Here is a 20,719-nt window from a genome sequence, read left to right as displayed (position 1 = left end):
GGGGAGAGAGAGACAGAGAGAGGGAGAAAGAGAGAAAGAGAGAGAGAGAGAGAGAGAGAGAGAGAGAGAGAGAGAGAGACCAATGTGAAACTTTGATCGACTGCTCTCTGCATGTGCCAGGGATGCAACTTGAAACCTGGGTATGTGCTCTGACTGCTATTGAAACTGCAACCTTTCAGTGTGTGGGATGACGGATGATGCTCCAACCAACTGAGCCACACTGGCCAGGGATGAAGAAGTATCTCGTTAAGGAGAATTTACCATTAAGTGTTATCTCAATTGTTAAACATCAAGTACTATCCCAGTTGAACAAAGATAAAAATTGGATTCACACTAGATGGTAGATTCTAAATCTAATAAGAGAAATAAGTGTATATATTTTGGAAGCTACCCAAACATTATGTACAATACCCAGAGGATCACCATGGAGCATTTGGCATTTAAAGTACAGTGAATAAAAAAAATAATGAAAATAGCTCTACTAGCATACAAAAATTATTATTTCTTGAACATTATAGTAGTTCAGTAACTATTTTCATCCTGTCTATATTTCTTGGGTTTTATTATCTTGTCTTTTGTAGTGTATTTATTCTATTTCTTACAAATTTCTTAGGTCCTACAGCAATTTTTACTTATCTTCTCTCCAAAACCCAGAACTCTTTAGTGTATAGACTGTTTTCAATAAAATTTAGTAACTAATGACTTTGTTTTCTCACTAAATGCTCTTGAAACTGGGGTTTAGTACAGGAACTTGGTAGATACTTGCAAAGTTTCCACACCACCCTACAGAGAAAGCTGGAACTATAGCTGGGGAAAAGTTTGTAACCAATTATGTCTTTAGATTAAGAAAGACAGTTCTCAGGAAACTAAAAGTAAACACCCGAGCCCATCACTCCGCACTTGGGAGTGCAGAAATGTTGGTATTCCCTTTGCTGGATGGGGAAACATGAACATTCAAAACCAAGGAACTGGGGACCTTTCCTCTATTCTTTTCTCTCTCCTCAGATCCTCTCCTTCTTCCTTCAAAAAAGGTGTTATTATGCATGTGAGCCAGACAACAAGCATACACAGGTAAATGAGATATAGCTCCTGTTCTCAAGGACCTGACATTCTGGTGAGCAAGATAATCAGGTCATTAAGACTGCGGTGGATCAACTACAATAATGGAGGTCATCTGGGGGTACTTTGAAAATACGGAGTGGACACTTAATTCAGACATGAAGAGTCACAGATTTCCTGCGAAGGAGGTGATAGGTAAGTTGAGTCCCGAACAACAAGTAATTGAAGGTGCAGTGGCAGGGTTGGAGGTGAACATTAGTGGATAGCCAGGCAGAGAAGCCTATTAGGCTTTAGATATAAAGGTCCAGATCTTTGAAAATTTGTTTTTGTTTGCACAGTCTTTTACCTATAAGTGGGTCAACACAGCGCCTCTCTAAAGCACTGCTGCTGAAGTGCCACGTTAACACCATCGTTCTCCAGACATGCATCCTTGACATACAGCCCATCGTAAATGATCAGTGATGGCCATTGTCCCTCGCGTGGCTCTTCATAACTCTGCTTGGTCACTGTCTCGAATCACTTCCTTACTCTTCACATATAAACACTGAGAGAGATTATGTCAGTCATGGAGCATAAGGCAAGACAGCCACTAAACAAATGCTCCGACGCACATCTCTTAATTAATTGTGTACACTGTACTATAGAACAGGCACCTATTCTGTTTTGGAATCTGACAGAATTCCATTTTATTCTTGCTATGTTTCTGATGTAACATTATCATACACTGTAAAAACAAGAGGAAACCATTACTTTACATATATCTATGTAATGAGAGAGAGAAGTATATATACTTTTATATATAAATGCATACACACACTTTGAATAATTATAAAGGCAGTGTTTATTAAAATACATTTAATTTTCAAAATTGAGCTACCAGCTGTTACAGTGTGTATATGTCTTTTGAGACACTCTGCATGTATATCATAAATTATCAGTGATTTCCATCTATACATTAAATCCACATAAAGAAAATAGCACCATGAATAATACTGCAATGAACTTAGGGATGCATATGTCTTTGTGAATAAATGTTTTTGAGTTTTTCGGTCGATACCCAGAGAGGGGTTTCTGGGTCACAGGGTAACCTTATTCTTAATTTTATGAGGAGCTGCCATACTGTTTTCCACAGTGGTTGTACCAGTTTCCATTCCCACTAGCAGTGAGTGAGGGTTCCTTTTTCTCCATAACCTCTCCAACACTTGTTATTACCTATTTGTTGATAACAGCCATTCTAACCGTGGGAGGTGGTATTTCATTGTATTTTTGATTTGCATTTCCCTAACAGCTGGTGAAGTTGAACATCTTTTCATATATTTGTTGGCCATTTGTAGATCTTCTTGTGAGAGGTGTTTGCACAGGTCCTCTGCACATTTTTTAGTTGGATAGTTTGTTTGGTATTGAGCCATGTGAGTTCTTCATATATTTTGTATATTAACCCCTTGTCAGAGCTGTTGTTTGCAAACATCTCCCATTTGGTTGGATGTCTTTTTGTTTTGTTGGCAGTTTTTTTTTGCTGTGCAGAAGCCTTTTATTTTTATATAGTCCATTTATTTATTTTTGCCTTTACTTCACTTGCCTTTGGGGTCAAATTCATAAAATGTTCTCTACGAGTAAGGTCTATAAGTTTAGTACCTATGGTTTTTTCTATGTAATTTATTGTTTCATATCTTATACATAGGTCTTTGATACATATTGAATTAATTTTTGTATATAGGGACAAACTGTAGTCTAGATTCACTCTTTTGCATGTGGCTTTCCCATTTTCCCAGTATCATTTAATAAAGACGCTTTCTTTTCTCCATGTGTTTTTTGGCTCCTTTGTCAAAAATTATTTGCTTCATAAACATGGTGACAAAGACATACAGAAAACCAAAGTGTCGTTGAATAGAGGATTAGATAAAGAAGATATGGCACCTATATAATATGGACTACTACTCAGCCATAAGAAAAGACGAAATACTGCCATTTGTTAAAGCATGAATGGACCTTGAGAATATTATACTAAGCAAAGTACGTCAGTCAGAAAAAGCTAAGAGCCATATGATTTCACTCATATGTGGGATATAAAACTGAAATTCATAGACACAGACAACAATATGGTGGTTGCTAGAGGGAAGGGGGTGGGGAGAAGAAAAGAAAAAGTGGACCAAATATATGGTGACAGGAGATGATTTGACTTTGAGAGGTGGTCACATAATGCAATATATAGATAATATATCATAGAAATGTATACTTGAAACCTATATGACCCTATTAACCTATGTCACCGCAATAAATTTAATAAAATTTTAAAAAATAGCAAAATTTGAATTTCTCAACTTTTAGCTATGTTCACAAAGTACACTGTTTTCATTCTACTGATAACTATGAGTTAAAAATAATTCTTATATTTACTAATATCCTTGTTTGAAAATAAAGTGATTAAAGTAGTGTTCACCTCGGTTTTCAAAGAACAAGTGGATTACTGGAAGTGTATTTAATAGAATATATAAGTATATTTAGTAGAATATACTTTTAAAATTGACTAATAATGGGTCTGCTTTAGCTCAAGCGGTTACTTCATCATGGCAGACACGAAAATTGGCTAATAAGAAATTATAACTGTTTTAAAAATATCTTCTGCTTCATAGATATTGTTGTAGAGAGGTCCACATTATGCATTCAAACAAGAGGGTATGGGGGGATAAATGGTGATGGGGAAAAAAATCCTTTCCTCTTTCTCCTTTTGATTCCGGTGAAAATTGGCTACCATGCTTCCAGAAAAGAACACAAAAGGTTTCTGATTGAGCTTTGTTCACAATGAATGAGGTGGGAAGTGACATGGACCAGAAGAGCTAATGACACAGAAGAGCCAGAATATGAGTTTCAAAGTTAGAAGATTCTAATTCAAATCTCAGTTCTTCCTTTACTAACTCTCTTTCCTCCTCTAGACAATAGAGATAATAATCATGGTCTACCCAAATATTCTAAAGTCTGGGTCCTTTGAAGGATATAAACCATCACAAATATATAATAATCTAGTATCATTATTATTAGTGATGTAAATGGTTTTCTAGGAAAATGTTAACAAAGACTTTTATGAAATTACCATAGGAAATCGGTTGGGACAAGTTTAGCACTAGAATGGAAAAACCTCTAGAGAAAAGGTTAGAGTAATTAAAATTGCAGCTTAGTGAAAAAAATTCATAGTAAATTCCTATGACCCTAGAAATTCATTTTGTTACAAGATGATAGAGGGTCCCCTGAGATGACTTAATTTTTAACATACTATCAAAAGGGCTCTCTGTCTAATAAATGCCTTTGATGTAATATATAGGGAAAATTATTACTTAATATAGTTCTTTGCTATATTCTTCACCTTAACCAAAAAGTATTTCCATTGGAAAATTACAAGTTTATTTTATTCCAAGAAAGGAAAGAAAAAAAGAACTTCTATTACTAGAATTATTCCTTGGATATTCTCAAATGTATCATAAGGTTAATTACTATGTATAGTACAGAAACAAACAAAAGACAAGTTAGTACATGAGTAAGCCCTACACATATTATAAGCCATTATAACACTATTTTTATCTTTAAAAAAAACCCTTTATGAACATATTCTTTCCACTTTTTTGTTTTACAATCCTTAAGAACTTAGAGGTATATGTAAGGCACTTTGATAACTGAAAAAAGTGACTTAGAGAATAGTGCTAATTAGATCACAATTGTAAAAAGACAACTGTGATTGTGTTCCTTTTAGGTATGTACATAACATACTTCTGGAAGGGAGTAAGTTTGTTTGCAGGAGCAGGGAATCGTGAACATCATATTTTGCTCTTTAAGACAATTTTTTTTAATCTTTATTGTTGAAAGTATTACAGATGCCCCCTTAAACCTCCATTGACTGCCTCCACCCTGCTCCCACCCCCTCCCAACAGCACAATTGTCTGTGTCCATGGGATATGTATATATGTATTTGCTCTTTGGATGTTAATGTTTCATTTGAATCTTAGAAATAAGTATCTATGTATTACTTGTATTAAAAAAAAATACAGAGGTGAACTACAGGAGGAGCCACTTGTGCCTACCTACATCATCAATGCTACCTCCTGACAGCAACTGGACTTGTGCAATAGTTACAAACACTGTCTTCCAAAGATGCATTAATCAAAATACTAACACCAGCTAAATGTTTTAAGAAGTAAATAACTGAATTTAGTGATGTTTGGAATATGCCACCTGTGTTTCAATAGAGTCTACAACAGTCATGCTTGAGTTCAAGCTCCCTGAAATGGCACCATCTTTGGGGTCACTTCTGATGGAGTAATGTGACCAGGGCAGGTGTGATCTATCTTACCGAGCTGTTCCACGGCACAAATGATGCGCACCTTTTAATGCCTTTTTAAAAGTACTGTCTGACTTGTCCCTGAAAAACCCAAGGAAGAAAAAAACATTCAACTGTTTACTCGGTAAGTCAAGGCCAGTTCTCCTTAAAAAGTTGGCTGATCCCCTAACTTCTAATTACCTTACCAATGCAAAGCCACAACAGAAGGCCTGTCAGCAGATTTTATTTACAGCCTCTGAGAAATCATCCTCTTGCTGTTTTCATTTCATACAAAAGCTAAGTTTGCAAGAGGAAACATTTGGCAGTACCGCAGATGCTCGAGGTCTGGTGGTGTTGATAATGTAATTCTTTTTCTTGATTACAGCAGCTTCCATAATGCTGTATTCTTTATGTCGACCATCATGCCCAACTGATTGTATTTATTGACAAACCAGACATAACTCATGCAATCACCTCAACTGGTTTTAATCTTTTCTCTTACTATACATGTGTAATCTGATTATGGACTGATTTTATGCTGAATTCTATTGTTGGCAGAAGTACAGAAGAATGCTGTACTTCTCTAACCTGCAAAATGTCTTTTATTCAGATTGAAGGTCAGCTGACCTGAATGAAGAACATTGGTAATAACAGGTAATTCTCTAATATTTATCATACATTTTATTTTTAATATAAGAGTGCTTATCTAAAATATCTCCCAAATAAAAATATACCCAGGGAGATAAAGCATACATGTTGTTTTCTTTGTAGTGGAAGGGAAAAATCAATGTGGCTCATAGCTCTAAATTGTGTTGTTGAGCATGTGAACAGCATCCCAGAAATAATATGGATTCTCACACCACTGAAAGGTTTATCAAAATTGTTCAAAGCAACAAGTGAAAATCTGCCTGTGGAAATACTTGTAAAATAAATATACTGGCTATTATCTGGGTTAATTCCCATGGGTATCACATTTATCTTCTATAATATAGCTGAGCAGTATAACCAATATATGGTCTAAAATTACACACTTTAGAAACAGGCCATACCAATTGCCTATTCACAAAAGAAATAGAGGAGGACACATAATAAAAATGCATTTACTCACTGTGTTAAAATTTGGAAAGAGTCCAACAGCAGAACTACTGTCCACTGGAAAAGACATAAATGGTTTGATATCCAGTGAAGGCTGCATCATCAGAGTAGGTGTGCGCACAAGAGCAGGAAGGGTAGTAGTGTGGCATGTACTGCCTGTCAAGAACAAAACAAAAATAAACTCAATCTTTAGCTCACATCCATCTCCTTCTCCAACCTAGGGTGCAAAAATAAGACTGCTTAGCTGCAACCTGCAAGCAAGAACGTTACTCTAGAAGTAAGAAAATGGCACAAGAGGAGGAAATTCAGTTAAAATGGGTCTTCTTGCTCATTGTCTAAGAGAGGGATGCAAAATGCTTCCCTATGGCGAGAGCCCAGGCTGCTCAGTCTCCCCTGAGGTAAACAGGACACTGATCCTGCTGGCAGGTGGGGCAGGATGAGATCATCCTGTTGTCTAACCAATGTTTCTGATTAGCCAAAAATGTAGGAGAAACGGGAGGAGCCTCTTGAAGCCAGATGCTCTTCACTATACAGTTATTGGGTGACTAGTAGGCATGCTTTATGCAAATCAGAGATAATTATAGGATTTTTACAAGGGGAAGGAATCTTGGATTCTTATAGTTACTGTCTGCTCCTAAGAAAGTTATGATGCAAACAATTTGTTCTCTAGAAAAACAAACTGAAAATTGACCTTTACTTTGTGGGAAATGGGTAGTGAGGGGTTAAAGGGGTTATTACAACCTGTGTCTGTCCCACAGAGAGGAGTTGGGACAGGAACTCAAATTTTTATCTTCAACTTTTGTTTCTAATGAACCTTGTATTATTTTAGCAACTATCCCTTTTAACAATGATATTAGCTATGACCTTTTTAGATATATGGCCTAACCCACGTGTAGGAGATTTAAAGCACTCCTCTCTGGTAGCAAGCATTCTTTACCTGGTGGCCTCCACATACTGCAGGTAAGCTACTGCTGGTGCAGGTGGTGCTCTGCCAGACAGGCTCTGGCACTGCATGCCTTTAAAAAATATGTAACAGTTTTTTTTGAGATCTATTTCGCACTCCAGACAATTCAGCCTCTTAAAGTGTATAATTCAATGGCTATTTAGCATGTTCAGAGTTCTGCAACCATCACCACAATTTTAGAACATTTCATAATTCCTAAAAGAAACTCTATACCCATTAGCAGTCACTCCCCATTTCCTCCCAACACCCCCAGTTCCTGGCAGCCACTAATCTACTTTCTGCCTCTATAGATTTGTCTATTCTGGGCATTTGATGTAAATGACATCATACAGTATGAGGTCTTTTGTGACTGTCTTCTTTCACTTGGCATAATGTGTTCAAAGTTCTTCCATGTTGTCTTATATATCTGAATTTCATTCCCTTTTAAGGCTTGCTAATATTCCACTGTAGATGTACCACCTTTTGCTTATTCAATCATCAGTTGATGGGCAATTGGGTTGTTTCTACTTTTTAGCCTATTCTTTTAATAAAACTGCTATGAACACTTGTTTCTAAGTTTTCAGATATACATATGTTTTTAGTTCTTTAGGTATTTACCTAAAAGTGGAATTGGGGATTGTTAGATCATATGGTATCCAAGTGGTTTAACCTTTTGAGAACTTCCAGACTATTTTCCAAAACAGCTGGACTATTTTACAATACCACCAGCCATGTATACAGGGGTGGGGAACCTCTAGCCCATGGGCCATAGAAGGCCTGTGAAATCATTTGGTCTGGTCCTGCCAAGGCATCAGGGGTGAGTTAATTGTTTGACCATATATAGCAGGCTATTTTCAACTGATAATTTTGTATGGCCCACAAATGATATTATAAATATCCAAATGGCCCTTGGCAGAAAAATGTTCCCCACCCCTGGAAGGATTCCAATTTCTCCTGTATGCCTATATGGGACCCCAAATTATTATATGCATATAATCCCCTTCTTCAAGAAGAAATGAAGAGTATGGGAAAATGCTCCCAACTATTAAAAGTTCCACCAATGTTCTTATACAGTGTCCCAAAATAATTAAAATTCCTATTTCAATGATATTTTTGGTAATGAATTTCCTTAATGAACTCTGCATCATATTTTGAATCATTCCAGAACACTATTGGCAATGGTGTTTAATAGACTGTCATATCTCATTTACATTGAACCTAAAAACAGAAGAAAAGAGAAAGGCACCTGAAGCATTTATCTGTAATGACAAGTCTTCATTCAGGTTAACCCCAACCATTAGGAAAAAAAAGAGAACCAGCCAAAAGTATAGATCAAACAGTAATGGTTGTTTTCCTGATGCCAAAGTAAGTACTCTGATCTCAGCCTGGCACCCACGTAAGCCACCTGTATTTAATTATACTTATTCTTCTACGTAGATAACATTATGTTCATTGCTAACTTTCAGAACTTGTAGATACAAGATGATTATAATAATATGTCAAATGTTGCAAAGGCACTTATTAAAATATTTATTTTAAAAACTTTGCTGTAAAATCTTAGCTAAGTTAAAAACAGATTTATTAGATCAACAGCATTTTACAATTTACAATTATTATCATTGTTAAAGTCTTAAGTATAAACATTTTACAGAATTATTCTATTTAAAGCTGCCTCATGAACAAATGTATAATTATTTTGCCATGGTAGGTCTCCCCACCACAAAAGAAAATCCTAAGCTAATGATGGTGGCTGGATAACAACTATGTAATACAAGGCCCCTGAGGGCCTGGCAAGAGCACTAACAAACTAAAATCAAACAGAACGGAACACGGAACTTGACAAACAGATTGCTCCATCAACAAAGGTCAGAATGTACAATGATCCCCTTATCCAATCAAATTTCTATGCTAATAAACTCAAGGCTTGAGAGCTACTAAACTGCCACCCTTCATTAGCATAAAAAACTTAGCAGCTGTTTACCATTTCATTAGCATTTTAATGACAGACAATTTGCCATGTTAAACACAGATTGTTTTAAAGTACTTCTGAATAAATATAAACTATGTTTTCATCAATTCCCTCACCTTAACCTTGCTGTTTTTACTTTTAAAACCTGCTTTTAATATTGCCTCACCAAGGTTGATTGCTTCAAAGCAAGTTTTTGCAAATGGGAAATGAATGGGACAGAGTGCATTTTCTGCAGTTTTTCAACACTTTGTCACCTTATTCCAGATTTTGCTGCTGCAGCTACTTTTGGGAAACATTTCTCTTCACCTTGGGATACCCAGAAGTTATTGGGAAATACAAGCAGAAATTTGGCCAAAATGCATTGCACCCCACAAGAAAATGCTTAATTTCTGTAAAACTCAGACTCACTGAGGGGAAAAAAAGTTGAAAATATAATGAGCAGGTATTTCAACACAAAGGCTGGTGTAATGTACCGTTTACATCGCTATTCTCATGAAACAGGACCAACCTTTGTTGTTTAAACTATTTGGCAATATGATATGAGACACCTCCTTCTATGTAGCTCAGTTTGAATGCATAGGATATAATTATATATATATATACATATATATATATGTATATATCATACTGGATCAAGTAATAATAGGGCTCCACCTTATTTGATAGTAAGGCTTTTTATACTAGTTGATGTATATATATTTATCAAACTCTGTGTATGAAAATTAAATACAACATACAGGCATGCATACATCAAACATCTAACATGGAAATGACATATGTCCTTATAGTCTCCCATGAGAATGTAATTAACCCTCTCTCATAAATTTTATTTTGATGGTGAAATCCAAGTTGTAGTCATCTTATCTAGGAAATCAATAATATCTGAAAGACAATTCATTGCTATGATCATAAAGAAAACTATTATTTCAGCCAACTGTCTCTGTAACATAATAGGTGCCTTATTATGTCAACAGATTATGTCACAATCCATCACAATAAAACCTCATTTGTGGACAAGGTGACACTTGAAATTATTGACTTAGTCTTTGACCTTTAGAAATATAATTCTGAAGGCCTATATAGATTATAGCTGTGAGGATTCCTAGTGGCTCTTCTTATGCCGTAACACAAACAAAAAACACACCTCATTCTTAGAAAGGAGAGTATGCCCAAATCACAGACAGTCTAGGTGGAGAAGCATTTAGAGAATCAGATCAAATATGTATATTTTCTATATTATGCAGAAGCAGTTTCTTCTTATGCCATAATTATATATGTCTGCATTAGTGAGTACTGAAATAAAAAAAAACTTAATATATAAATATCTATTAGTCAATTATAGGACTATCAAAGATTTCTTTAAAGAAAGTAAATAAGTGGCATTTCAGATTTTTCTACCAGTTTTCTCTTTTTATTGCTTTCCCAGCTTTGTTGCCCCTTATACTAAGTAACTTGCCCTCTTATCAGTACAATCTCCAACCATCATCTCCTTCACCCCTTCTCTCATTATTTCTATTATTTTTTCAGTCTGCATGTGAGGAAAACAAATTCACATGGCAAGTAGGAGGGGACTGTGTGATAGGGATGTGACTGATAAAGGGTTTTGCTTCTGAAAAGGCCAGACAATAATATTTTCAAAGTGTATACTATGTGCCAGCACTACCTTAAGCATATTATGTATGTGTACATTTATACTATCCTAAACATGTTACATAACTGTATATATGCATGCACACATATAAGTGTATATATAATTATATATAAGTATACATACATATATACTCACAATAAAGCGTTAAACAATGTACTATTATTAGCCTAATTTTTATTGATAAACTAAAGCACAAAGTAGTTAAGTTCAACCTCATCCATCAGAACATCTTTGTGACTTTGGAGTAGGCAATGATTTCTTAAATAGGAAACAAAGGATGCTAATAAAAATTAGTATGCATAATCTATTATTAAGAATAAAATTGTAAGAATAAAATACTATCAAGGGAATGAAAAGGCCATCCACAGAGTAGGAGATGGTATTTATTATATATACAAAGGGCTTGAATCTAGAATAAAGAAATCCTTCAAGTCAATAAGAAAATGGCAATATAATAGGAAAACTGGGCAAAAGACTTGAATGGATATTTCACAAAAGTAGGTACTAAAATGGCCTGTAAACACACAAAAACATGTTTAACTTAATTAGTCATTAGGAATATATGAATTAAAATTACAATGAGATAACATTACATACCACATGAATGACAACAATGAAGAAAGACAGATTATCAAATGTTGGCAAGAATTCTTATCTAAAGTATTGTTACAATTTGTAAAAGCTATTCCACAATATCTACTAAATCTGAATCTATACATAACCTGACTCAACAATTTCACTTCTAAGTATATACCTAACGGAAATGTTTATACACTTGCATGTTCAATAGCAATACTATTTTCAATAGCCCCAAACTGGAAATTAGCCAAGTAACCCATCAACAGTAAAATAATACATAAATGTTTTTGGTATCGTCACAAATAAAACAGTCACATAAGGAAATATAGCAATGAGAAAAAATGATATACAGGGTGGGACAAAAGTAGGTTTATAGTTCTTTGTATTGAAAATATAATCTATAATAATAAAAGGGTAATATGCTCATTAGGCCGGACGAAGCCAGGGCTGGAGGGAAGCCAGCATAGGTCTGGGGTGCCTGCCGGAGGCAGGAGGGAAGCAAGCCTGGGTCCCAGGTGCCAGAGGGAAGCTGGTGCCAGCAGCCAGAGGAAGGAAGGCCTACTCTTGCACAAATTTTGTGCTTTGGGCCCCTAGTAATTAATAAATGATAATACAAGAATAAACTCTGTTCTGCATACTCACAACTGTAAACAAATTTTGCCACACCCTGTATAAGTACATGCAACAACAAACAGACCCTGCAAATGTAATGTTGAGAGAAAGACCTGAAGGAGCATATCAACACGCTGTGTGACACCATTTATGGGGAGTACAAAACCAGGCAGAATGAATCTATGTTGTGAGGATTGTGGCTATCCTTGCAGGAAGAATGAGATGGGGTGGAGGTGGAGTGACTGAAGGGGCTTCTATGGTGATGGGAATCTTCTTCTACTTAGTGCCAGTTGCACATGCATATATGTTTGTGCACATTCATTCAACTTTACACTTATGATATGTGCACTTTTGTATTTGTTATACCCCAATAACATTTTCTGAAAAGTCATGTTTTTAGTAAACAATTTTGACAAATATAGGCAAAATTCCCCATAAGAACCTCTCCAAATACTGTCAAGTTTGTATAGTTTTAAGGTGGATGTGTTTTCTGAGTTCTTTTTTCCACTGCCAGCTTGATTTTAATTCTGAATGATTTGTGAGTAAATAAAAGTTCTCTTTAATGCTGATGCTTCCTCGCTGAATTTCAGACGTGGATAGAGAAGACTGATACAGAATTCAGTGATGTCAAAAAGAAAAATGTGTGTCTAAAACTCTGAATCTACAAAATCTTAGCAATTGCCAGTTTTGTGCCCGCATCTCCCTTGGGATAGCTCAGAGTTCCCTCCAAAGAGCTCCAACAGCAGAATATTGGCAGAACACTGCATTTAAAAATAAATCCTTTTGAGTACCACATTGAAGTTTATAAGTAAAAATGAAATGCTATATGTAAAAACAGCAGTGAAACCACATCATGATAGATTTTAAGCCACAGTGTCCTTTGGGTTTAGTAATCTGCCAGCTTGTACACAAAATGATGAATCTTTCACTAAGATGCAATGGATAGCTTTTCCAATGCTGGCAGCAAAACGCATACAGCCAAGTGGTGATTCATTTATATCGGAATACTTTGCCCGTGCACTGAGTTTCTTACATTTAAATCTTGAAAAAAGTGGGTAAGATTTACTTACTATATATTACCAAATATAGTTTGGTTAAACATGTGACATACTTCATCAGTTGCAATCGTTTTTTAAAGGTAAATTGAAAAATCTGAAAATTTCAGAATTTAAGTAAAGAAGATGGTTTTTTGTTTGTTTGTTTGTTTTTTTAAAAAGTCTTCAGGCCCAATTGTCTTCTTTTAAACTGAATTTAAAATATTTTGCTTTGTTATAGCTTTTCCACTTGTAACCTGATAGTATTAAGTATGACCGCACAAGAACGGACACTCTAAAAAGAAAGAAACAAGGTTCTGACAAATGCTTTGTCAAGTCTTTTAAAATTGTTTTTAATACACCTGACTTATCAAAAGGGAATGTCATGTGCTTAGTTTCTAAATTACTAAGCCTTTAAAGAAGCCAAAATTATCTCCAGACAGGGATTTACTAAAATTGTCTGAGGTCAAGAGTGGATTGGGAGGTCACAGCAGCCTGACGAAACTTTCTGGCAGAAAGACCCAGGGAGATGGTCCTGAGCTACATGTGCCCAGTGATTCCTGTCTGTGGCATCGAGACACTTTTCTGAAGTCTGAAGCCTCCTCTGTTACATACAGAGAAGCTATTTGCTCTCCCGTACAGCATGCTAGGGACCTCATGGCAGCGTAGAACTAGGACTATTTTTTTTAAGAAATCTTCCTAAAAATACAGGCTTTCTTAGGAAAAGCAACAGCTATGTTTCCCAAACCACTGAATACTTCTAGAGGAATTATACTTCATAAAATTTTAGAAGCAAACATAATTTAGGAATTTACCCTTCATTTTATGTAAGAAAAGTGTATTTTGGAGAACTTAACCAGTTTGGTATCTCTGTCTGTTGGGGTAGGTAGTTAGTTAATATTAATAAAGGAGGAAAGCAAATGGAATCAGACATTAAGCCAGATTAAGAAGCTAGAGCAGCCAGACACCCCAGGAGCTAGCCAATTCCCTGACAAGGGGATTAACAACTTCCTTCCACTCCGACCCCCCTGTGTAGGGAGGAAGGACTAGGTTCCCAATATTCCTGGAGGATAACTGGTCCACTCACCCAGACTATGTGGGGAAGGAATAAACAATAAAGGGGGAAATTCCTCTGCTGGGCACATGCCCAGTAGAAACCAAGATGGTGCAGGGGGAGATAAGTGCATATGGAGTAGAAACCAGATGACAAGGCAAAACTTTAAGGCATGTGCAGTAGAAGGCAATATGGTGGCATCAAGGGGCGGAGTCTAGCCTGGGGAAAGGATTGGATTGGGTAAGGGGCGTGAAACACAGAAGATCCAGAAAAGAGACTGGTTAGAGGGAGGCTCCAGCACAAGCCCAGGAAAAGCCAGGAAAGAGATTGGATAGAGCTTACTCCTTCCCAAACCCAAGGATATATAATTAAAGCTTAACAAAAGTTCTTCTGTTGAGACCACTCTCTTTGTAGCAGCTCTGTGGGTCCAAGCGTGGGTCCAAGTGCTGTAGCTCAATTGCAGCCCTGGCAGAGAACATGCAGATGGAAAAATGAGACTCAGAGAAGTTCTGCATCTCTGGGCCCTTGTCCTTCCGAGTGAGGTGAGGACAAGTGTGGGCTTATGGCTCCATAGTGAGACAGAGCTGAGTCATCTGGTCATGGATGAAACGCAGGGCACCCGGGGTAGTACTTTGTTTTCACTCCAAAAAATCTTACAACTGCACCTCATCTTCCTATGAGTGGGTCCCCAAAATGCTTATCTTGTGATTCTGTGAAAGAAGCCTATTTCCACCAGCAACATGATAGAATCAAACCTAGAATTTCTTGCTCAGGGACACTTATCTATAAGATCAAAGGTATGTAAGAATGATATATTATAGTTATCTTTTTAAAAAATTTAAGTAGACTGGTGTTTGGTCTGATATATATATATTGATTTCAGAGAGAGATTATCTCCAGACAGGGATTTACTAAAGAGTGGATTGGGAGGTCACAGCAGCCTGACGAAACTTTCTGGCAGAAAGACCCAGGGAGATGGTCCTGAGCTACATGTGCCCAATGATGAGAGAGAATTGTTGATTGGCTGCCTCCTGCACACCCCTTACTGGGGATCCTGCTGGCAACTTGGGCATGTGCCCTGACTGGGAATCAAACCCAATCATAACCTGCAGATTTATAGATCGACACTCAACTACTGAGACACACTGGCTGGGCTCTATTTATATTTTTTCTGAAATTTAGAAGTATTTATTTTCAAATGAGATTTTAATTTTAATATTTTTATAATATGATTAATAAAAGAAAGAAATTAAATGAAAGAGAAAAGCCCCAGCAGTCAAGAGGCAACATTTCTTTCCTTATTATAGAATGGCTGAAGATTGATTGCAACATCTCACTTTAAATAATTCTTCTAATATTCCCACTACACTTTTAACCATACTGTGTGGATCAATATAACAAATTCAAATAGCCTCATAGTAGGATGAACACTCACATTTCTGTTGGTGGCTTTTACACTGAGCTTCTATCAAAACTGCAAGCAAAATGCTATCTGCAAAGACACATTTCTTTTATTATCTTTGTTGTTGAAAATATTACAGATATCCCACTCCTCACTCCGCACATTGGTCACCTCCTACCCCCTCCCAATGCCTCCCCAGGCCTTCACCACACAATTGTCTGTGTCCATGGTCCATGGGTTATGCATATACGCATATACGTTTTTTTGGTTAATCTCTTTCCGCTCATACCCTGTCCCCTCCCCTTACCTATGAAGTTCATCACTCTGTTCCATGCTTCCATTTCGCTGGGCCAATTTTGTTTATCAGTTTATTCTGTTCATTTGACTCCACATATAAGTGAGATCACTAAGCAAAATAAGCCCATCAGACACTTTCTCTCTCTCTCTTTTTTAAAGCAATGGCAACTGACCTTCCTTGGAGCAGATGGAAGCTGCAGGGCCTTTGAGGCCCCTGGTTGCCTTTAGGCCTCTCCTGTGCAGCTCTCACAAAGGGCTTTGCTGTAGGGGCTGCATTCAGCAACTCAGGAGGTTAGCTCACCGGCTCTAGGATATGAAAAATTTTGCCCCCTAGTTTCAGAGGATTTTAGTTCTTGCATTCAGTGTCTAGGCTATTTGCATTTAAGAACCAAAAAGGAAAAAGAAAAGTTAGAGTGGTTTACTTAATGGTCCTTTTAAAAAGATATTTCCCCCCAGAAGCTTGCTCAACGTAAAGAAACAGAGTTAATATTTGTTCTGCCAGTGCTCTTTACTCCCACGAAGAGATTTCCCTAGCTTAAATATTAACCAAACAATTCAAAAGCTGTTGCCCATGTTTTAAAAAAAGTAATAAACTTCTAAATAGAAAGCACCATCCTATATAATAAAACCCTAATATGCAAATTGACTGAACAGTGGCACAATCGGTTGCTATGACATGCACTGACCACCAGGGGGCAGACACTCAAAGCAGGAGCTGCCCCCTGGTGGTCAGTGCGCTCCCACAGGGGGAGCACAGCTCAGCCAGAAGTGGGCTCATGGCTGGCTAGCACAGTGGCAGTGGCGGGAGCTCCTGTCTCCACTGTAGGCAGGCAGTAAGGAGTGAGGGGTCTCAGACTGCGAGAGCCCCAGACTGCGAGAGGGATGTCTGACTTCCAGCTTAGGCCCGATCCCCAGCCTAAGCCAGCAGGCAAACATCCCCCGAGGGGTCCCGGACTGCGAGAAGGTGCAGGCCAGGCTGAGGGATGCCCCCCCCACCCCCCCGCCAGTGCATGATTTTCATGCAGCGGGCCTCTAGTTCAAGAATAAATAGAAATGGTAAAAATTGTGTTGTAACCCTTTTTTCTTTTTGTAAGTATATGCCATAGACACCAAATTCTAGTGGAGTATTATAATCACAGTGACCGTCGCAGAAGAAGACACTCTTGGTCCTCCATGGGTCAGGAGACTATTTTCACCCAGGAGCAGAGAGACGCCACCCACCGGCAGGGCTGCTGTGCAAGCAGCATGAGAGCCACCATGCAACCCGGTGGAAAACTGGTGTGAGGTGACCAATCCAGCCATGCCAGGGATGGGGTGAGCAGAGAGTGTAAGTAACAGAGAAACAGAGGAGTTAGGATGGGGGAAAGGTGAGGGGGGTTTGGAGAGGGAAGGGGGAGTGGTCAGTTTGGCATACTTTTGCAGAGTGGACTAGAATTAGCACTGATTCCTTATTTGGAATTTACTAACAGATCACTCCCAGAATAATCTCCTTCCCTTTTATCTTTGTGTGTGTGTGTGTGTGTGTGTGTGTGTGTGTGTGTGTGTGAAATCTGTATCGAATGAAGGATTGCCGAACAAAAACTATATGAGCAGGAGTAATCTAGTGAAGCAGGACATCTAACGCCTTCAAACAGAGGGACGCCTGGGAGACAATGTGATATCACCCTTATCCTGAGAAACAGAGTGTCCTGTGACCCAGGGGACGCTTGTCCTCCAAAGCGTCTTTAGTGGGTATTGAACAGAATGGCCAACCCCGGGCCTGCCTTCCTGGAATTCTGCCATTGTCCTGACAGCCTAGAAATTGATGCTACTTGTTTCAGTCACGCAGGCAGCTTCTGGGGCACTAGTGATAGGCAGGACAGCATCAGATAAGGCCCTCTGAAGAATGCACAAGGATTTTCTGCATTGGAAGTGATTCATCATAAATGACTGTCCCTGTCCCTGTGTATCATGTTTATCCTTGTACCATTATACTGACTTTGTACCAATTTTTCTTCTGTGGAATTTCCTTTGGGCTTCCAAAATGACCCCTCACCAGCCCAATGATCCCCAAACATCAAAGACAATGGTATTTTAATAAGGAGCCACATGGAAAATAGAGAATTTAATCATAGTACCCGTCACTTTCCTTTTCAGTGATTTGCTTTATAAGGCAACAAAGGAATGGAAACATTTTCTAGACAAACATTTATTTTGACTCTTGGTCTCTTTTGAACTTCAAACAGCCTTTTAAGCTCTTTGTTTTAAAGGACACAAATGGAGAATAAACAATTCATAAGAAAGGACCTTGTACTCAATGTATTTAATTTGACAAAGTGTATTTCCACTTACAGTCCAAAAAAAGTATCCAAAGTTCCAAAATTGTACAGTCTCTATTTCCAAACGCTGATTGACTTGTGACTGTATTTTTTTCTTTAACACTCCCTTTCTCTGTCTCTGTCCTATACCTGTCTCAGGAGTTCTCCGTCTCACCTGTTTGCCTTTCGGCCTCTCTCATCTGTCTCCAGTCTGTGGCAATTCTATCTCTGTCTTTTTTTATCTCTTTTTGTGTGTTTGCCTGTCTGTCTGTTTCAACTTTTTGTCTTGGTCTCTGGCTCTCTCACCATAATACTGGCAGTGAACTAGAAAGCACTCAAAATTGGTCATCTACCTTGCTTTGAAAGCTGTATTATATTAATTTTGTTTTCAATATTTGCCTCTATAAATCAAAAGATTAATAGCACGATTTTGATAATATCAGAATAAGTTTGTCCCTGTGACAAGAGAAAACAGTTAAGGCCGTATCTCTGGTAATGTCTCAAGTAGTCACGTCAGTTTCAAACATTTAAATCCACCATAAAATGTAATGGTATATTTTTATAGAAATTTGTCATCACTGACCTGAGTTGTATAAATAGGGGAGCGTGGATGGGTGGGAAGTAATCAACCAAGGACGTTGTATGCATATATGCATGGCTCATGGCCACAGACAAAGGGGTGGTGAGAGCCTGGGGCTGGGGTGGGAGTGGAGAGTGGGAGAGGACTGGAGGGAGTCATTGGGGGACAAAAGGGGACATATGTATTAATTCCAATAATAAAGAATTATTTTTTAAAAAGAGAAAAAAATACTATAACTTTTCATTGGGGAGCACAGGTACTTTTCCATATATTAAGTCCACTTCTAAACTATTACGTGGCTTACTATCACCCCATGTTTTTCTAATAAAGAAAATACAATTCCACGACTAAGCAAACATACAAAAATTCTAATGGCAACCACACTGAGCAACAGTGTCTGCTAAGAGTTCCCGCATCACATTCTCTAGGACCTTGCATGGGCTTTCATCTATTCATTATTTGCCAGAATACACGGAACCCTCTGTGTTTACCCTTCTAACCCACCAATGAGTAGAATAAAAGAAGTGATGCTCTTTCAATCTTTTCCAAACCACCTGAAATCCCACTAGGGACCGCGAGATAAAAACATCTTCCTAGTGCCAAGAGTTTCTGAGCTCTTTCCTAACAGTAATATCTAGTCATGTTTAAAAAATGGCAAAACTGAAAGAAAAAGGATATTTTAGCTAGGAGAACACTAAAGTGATAATATAAAAATAGAAACTAGAATTTCATAAATACCTATTGCGTACAAACAAAGTACGTCTATCTGCATAACAGACAATACTCCCTCTTGAGGAGTTAAACTTACCTGGTTTCCAGAGAGATTTCTATGCCCAAGGGTCTAAATAAACATGAAGTCATTGAGTTTTGACTTGAACTAAATGGAAGCTTAAAAACTTGAAACTTGCCTATCATAAAAATCACGTGACAAGAGTGCAAATAGCCCACGTCACTCAATGTTATTATAGGCTACCAGCCACTATTCTGTCAGTCTGAATGTCGATTCTTGAACACGCACATTCATCACTTTAATTGTACTTCCTGAAGAGAGGAGAAAAGAGAGGGAGGGTTCTAAGTACTTGGATTAAACATGAATCTCATTTTTACCTAGTAGTTATTCAGAGACAATCTTCAAAAGAAAACGAAACCGTAGTAGTTCATAAAGACAGAGGAAATGTGGGAAAGCAGTCGCATCTTCATTATATTCAGCAAAGTGACCCAATAATACAATCTGAGTAAAAGCAAGTTTGGAAAACCAAGATGATATTGGGCAAGGAAGTTGTGAAATTAGCAAATTCTGTTTGCTCTAATTCTGATATTTTTTCTTCTTCCGAAATTGATTTTAATTGTTTTACAATTTTGTCATGAAAAAGTTCCCTGAGGTGTAAATGCTAATCAATTTGCAAAGCTTACCTTCATTTTTAAGGTATGTCCGTGGTCACTTCTGCATTTGAGTACTTTATGAGGCATTACACTGAGAGCTAAATAATTCCATGATTTCAACCTGGTGCTCCTGTGAAATGTGCTAGGTAACAGCGACAGGCAGTGCATCTGAACAAATCATAGGTCCTCTAATTGCCGCTTAGCTCTAATTACTATTGAGGATGGTGTTTGCAACTTGATTCCAGGGAGAGGGCAGACTAGGGCCAGACAACTCTGAACCAAATATATCCTAAAAGACTGGCAAGTCACTTTCTTTCAGGTAATTTTTCTGATTATCTCCCAGAAACTACCACTTTGCCAGAGTAAGAATGAAATCTAGCTAACACCCACTTCTCTTTCCCAGAAAAGCCACTCAATTCTCTCAAGAATATTTATGAATTTTAACAATTTGGATT

General features: G+C 37.6%; 1 protein-coding gene across 5 annotated transcripts in view; it reads right to left on the bottom strand.

The window, feature by feature from the left end:
• ZNF385B (zinc finger protein 385B) overlaps nucleotides 1-20,719 on the bottom strand; it is a 349,071-nt gene that overhangs the window by 74,163 nt on the left and 254,189 nt on the right. For 2 of the 5 annotated variants that reach the window (XM_006760561.2, XM_006760563.2), the window contains one exon: nucleotides 6,477-6,619. In XM_006760561.2, the coding sequence (XP_006760624.1) occupies nucleotides 6,477-6,619 (143 nt within the window). Of the gene's footprint in view, nucleotides 1-6,476; nucleotides 6,620-16,177; nucleotides 16,202-19,689; nucleotides 19,778-20,294; nucleotides 20,479-20,719 lie in introns of those variants that run through there. The other 3 variants (XM_006760566.2, XM_006760565.2, XM_006760567.2) reach the window with 3 other exon arrangements.

Source organism: Myotis davidii, unplaced genomic scaffold, assembly GCF_000327345.1.
Source record: "Myotis davidii unplaced genomic scaffold, ASM32734v1 scaffold370, whole genome shotgun sequence".
NCBI lineage: Eukaryota > Metazoa > Chordata > Mammalia > Chiroptera > Vespertilionidae > Myotis > Myotis davidii.
The sequence above is the reverse complement of the archived record's forward strand: the minus strand, read 5'-3'. Positions and strand labels throughout refer to the sequence as shown.